Below are 3,203 nucleotides of genomic sequence, written 5' to 3'. Positions count from 1 at the left end.
AGAGAGAGAGAGAGAGAGAGAGAGAGAGAGATTGAGAGAGAGAGATTGTTTGTATTCAGTCGAAAGACCTAATGTAAACAATTGCTAATGACCGTTTTGATCCCGCTAAAAAGGCTTTTATTTGCAGATGCCATGGAAATGAATCCAATTACAAATAATTCTTATTGGCAGTGTTAAAACTTGGATATTTTGTAGCACTTAAGCTTCCAGATTATTGGTACTTAGAGTTTCTATATTTTAGATCTGTTATCTGGTTTGGCTTATGTAAAGGCTCACAAGCAAAGAAAACAACATGATTTTCTACAAATGTGGAGTTTTATTGCAATTTGTGAATGCTCATGGACACAGAACCACTAAAAGTTGATATAATACAAGGGTTTCTTTAATCTGTACAGGTAAACTACAATGAAATAGTCGATGATTCTGTTTTAACCTTCATCCAAAAACAGATTGTTTTGAGCATTATACCTGATTTTACCCCAGAACTTCACATCATATTTATCCACTGATGTGTGTCAGGGTGCTATGAGCTTTTGCAGTATTTTGACAGAGCAAAGGTAACAGGCCATTGGGAGACAAGAGTTCAACAGTCACGTTTTCACCTCAGACTGTGCCGCCGCCTTGTGGGATACATACGATTGTGGTTCAAGTGTGGTGACGGACTCAGGACCAGAAAGAGTTGAAGTCTTGTTGAGGTGTGATACTATGTGATTTAGGAGCTGTCTTGAGGGTACAAAATGTGGTATAGCTGGTCGTTGAAGATGCCAGTGTAGGTGCTGACAGCTCGAACTGTGTCTTCATACAGGTTCCTTGATGAGGGAGGAAAGGCAAAATGTCAGAACAAAATTCGTCATTTTCAGGAACTTGATAGGAATTGTTTACTTAAAAATGACAACTTGCTAAAAATGTACTCACCCTCAGGGCATCCAAGGTGTAGATGAGTTTCTTTCTTCATTGGAACAGATTTGGAGAAATTTAGCATTACATCACTTGCTCATCAAATGGATCCTCTGTAGTGAATGGGTGCTGTCAGAATGGGAGTTCAAAAAGCTGGTAAGAAACACCCAAATAATCCACAAATATTCAAAATTACTCCAGTCCATAAATTAATATCTTGTGTAGTGAAAAAGCTGGCCAAATTTCTGGCTACAAAAGTTCATAAACCATTATAATATTTCTTCCAGTGAAAAACTCCATCTCCTCAACATTCTTGTTTAGAACTGTTCTGGACTGTTTTTGCTTGTAAAATCTTCTTGATCTGTCCATATTTCTCTCCTGATTCAGACGAAATTACTTTTTCACTGAGGAAAGCAATATTATGGATAGAGGACTCGTATTTTAGCCAGAAGCAATGGTTTGAAGTTTAAAAATGCATTGATCTTTATTATAAACACTTCTTACAAACACATAGCTTTTCACTACACAAGACATCAATTGATGGACTGGAGTTGTGATGATTGTGGATTATTATGATGTTTTTATTAGCCGTTTGGCCTCTCATTCTGACGGCACCCATTCACTGCAGAGGATCCATGTGTGAGCAAGTGATATAATGCTAAATTTCTCCAAATCTCTTCCGATGAATAAATAAACTCGTCTACATCTTGGATGGCCTGAGTGTGAGTATATTTTCAGTAAATTTTCATTATTGGGGTGAACTATTTTGTTAAAATCTCATCATTGTCCATGTATTGTAATAGGAAGCTACACATGTGCCTGTGTCTAAAAGCCCAGAAGGGAATGTTTGTAAGTACGGACTAAGGTAATGTATAAAATTAGATTTACTTGGCTTTCTCATCCAGTTTGTAGCCCTTGATGGTCTCTACATAGCCGCTGGCAGTGTCAACACTCTGGTCATAGTAGGACTTAAGTGTGTTCACCACAGTGGCAATGGTTCCCTTCTCCTCCTCAGCCTGCCTGGGCACGCGGAAGCTCTCTGCTCCTACAGGGGCGAGCCAACATTTGAGGGAGTGAGATGAGTTTTTAAAAAATCATTCTTTATTTTCATGTTTCATTGTCATTTTATGTTACTTCATTAGCAGCAAAGCATACATAATAAAAATTAAAACTAAGTATGTATATGAATGTGTGTCTGTACATACCCAGAGCAAGGAGAGCAATGACAACCGTGATAACCAGTAGCTTGTTCATAATGGCAGGTATCTCTGAGGGATTTAGTAAAACACTGGTCAGATGACAGCAGTCCAAGTATGAGAATATAAATGTGGCCACCAGAGGGTATTATTTTATTTTTAGTGCATGCAGTCACTTAGTTAGTAATCAATAGGCTATAAAAAGCATATACTGTATATGCTGTTACAATAGATTATGCTTTTACTGATGAAGCACTTTTAGTGGCATAAAACAATTTTAGATTTATTTATTTAATCTATTATTAGTTTTCTTTGTTTTTGTAAGACAGCTACCATTTGCTCATTTAATAAAAGTAGTGAAAAAATCATAATGTTTAAGAAAACCGTATGTATATTATGTATTATATTTGCAATAACATTGAGGCTTCAAAACATACTAAATGCAGCAATATTATCTGTACAGTCCTCTATACAGACTTACGTCATGTGCGTTTTAGGAATTCAGCAGGTTTATGGATTCATAGATGCTAAACAGTCAAGAATCCTAAAATCTGTTCTAATATCTGAACATTTTTTTAATGCCCTTTAATAGAAGAGGGAAAATATGGCTGTACTCACAGTTTCTCCTCTGCTGAAAGTGTGTCAGACGGGTTAGCGGCAAAAACTCTTTGGCCTATCTTATATATGGGTACAGATTTATTGACCTGATAACTCAAGAGCCAAAGTGCAACCGTCTCAGATAAATGTTATGTGTGTGTGTGTGTGTTTATGTGGGGCTGTACTTTTTGCTGGAGTTTGTTGTTAGATAAGAAAGACTAAAATGAGATTACCTGTTTAAAAAAAATGGCTCTTCACACAAATAGACATACTGATTGATCACATTAAACAAACTCACTGACTTTGATCAACTGTCTGACATTTAAGAATTAGTAAAGCTCCTATCTGGGCTCTTAATGTGATAATACACTATGATAGAGTCTTTTATATTCTGTTCCTCGTCCACCAGCAGACAGATAAGTGCTCACAGGCTCTTTTTGTCTTGCGTAAATGAACTTCAACACGTTTCCAAATAAAGTCCTAAGTCTGTTTCACCATATACACGTCAGCCTG

General features: G+C 36.7%; 1 protein-coding gene across 1 annotated transcript; it reads right to left on the bottom strand.

Moving 5' to 3' along the window:
* Positions 1-325: 325 nt before the first annotated feature.
* Positions 326-2,776, bottom strand: LOC107723408 (apolipoprotein C-II-like). Its single transcript, XM_016531999.1, has 4 exons — positions 2,712-2,776; positions 2,103-2,165; positions 1,786-1,942; positions 326-809 (listed from the first exon to the last, which is right to left on the bottom strand). Exons 2-4 carry the CDS (start codon positions 2,149-2,151, stop codon positions 713-715), a joined length of 303 nt encoding a protein of 100 aa, XP_016387485.1. The 5' UTR covers positions 2,152-2,165; positions 2,712-2,776; the 3' UTR covers positions 326-712.
* Positions 2,777-3,203: the final 427 nt, after the last annotated feature.

This window comes from Sinocyclocheilus rhinocerous, unplaced genomic scaffold, assembly GCF_001515625.1.
Source record: "Sinocyclocheilus rhinocerous isolate Xijiao unplaced genomic scaffold, SAMN03320098_v1.1 scaffold241, whole genome shotgun sequence".
In the NCBI taxonomy this organism is placed as follows: domain Eukaryota; kingdom Metazoa; phylum Chordata; class Actinopteri; order Cypriniformes; family Cyprinidae; genus Sinocyclocheilus; species Sinocyclocheilus rhinocerous.
The sequence above is the reverse complement of the archived record's forward strand: the minus strand, read 5'-3'. Positions and strand labels throughout refer to the sequence as shown.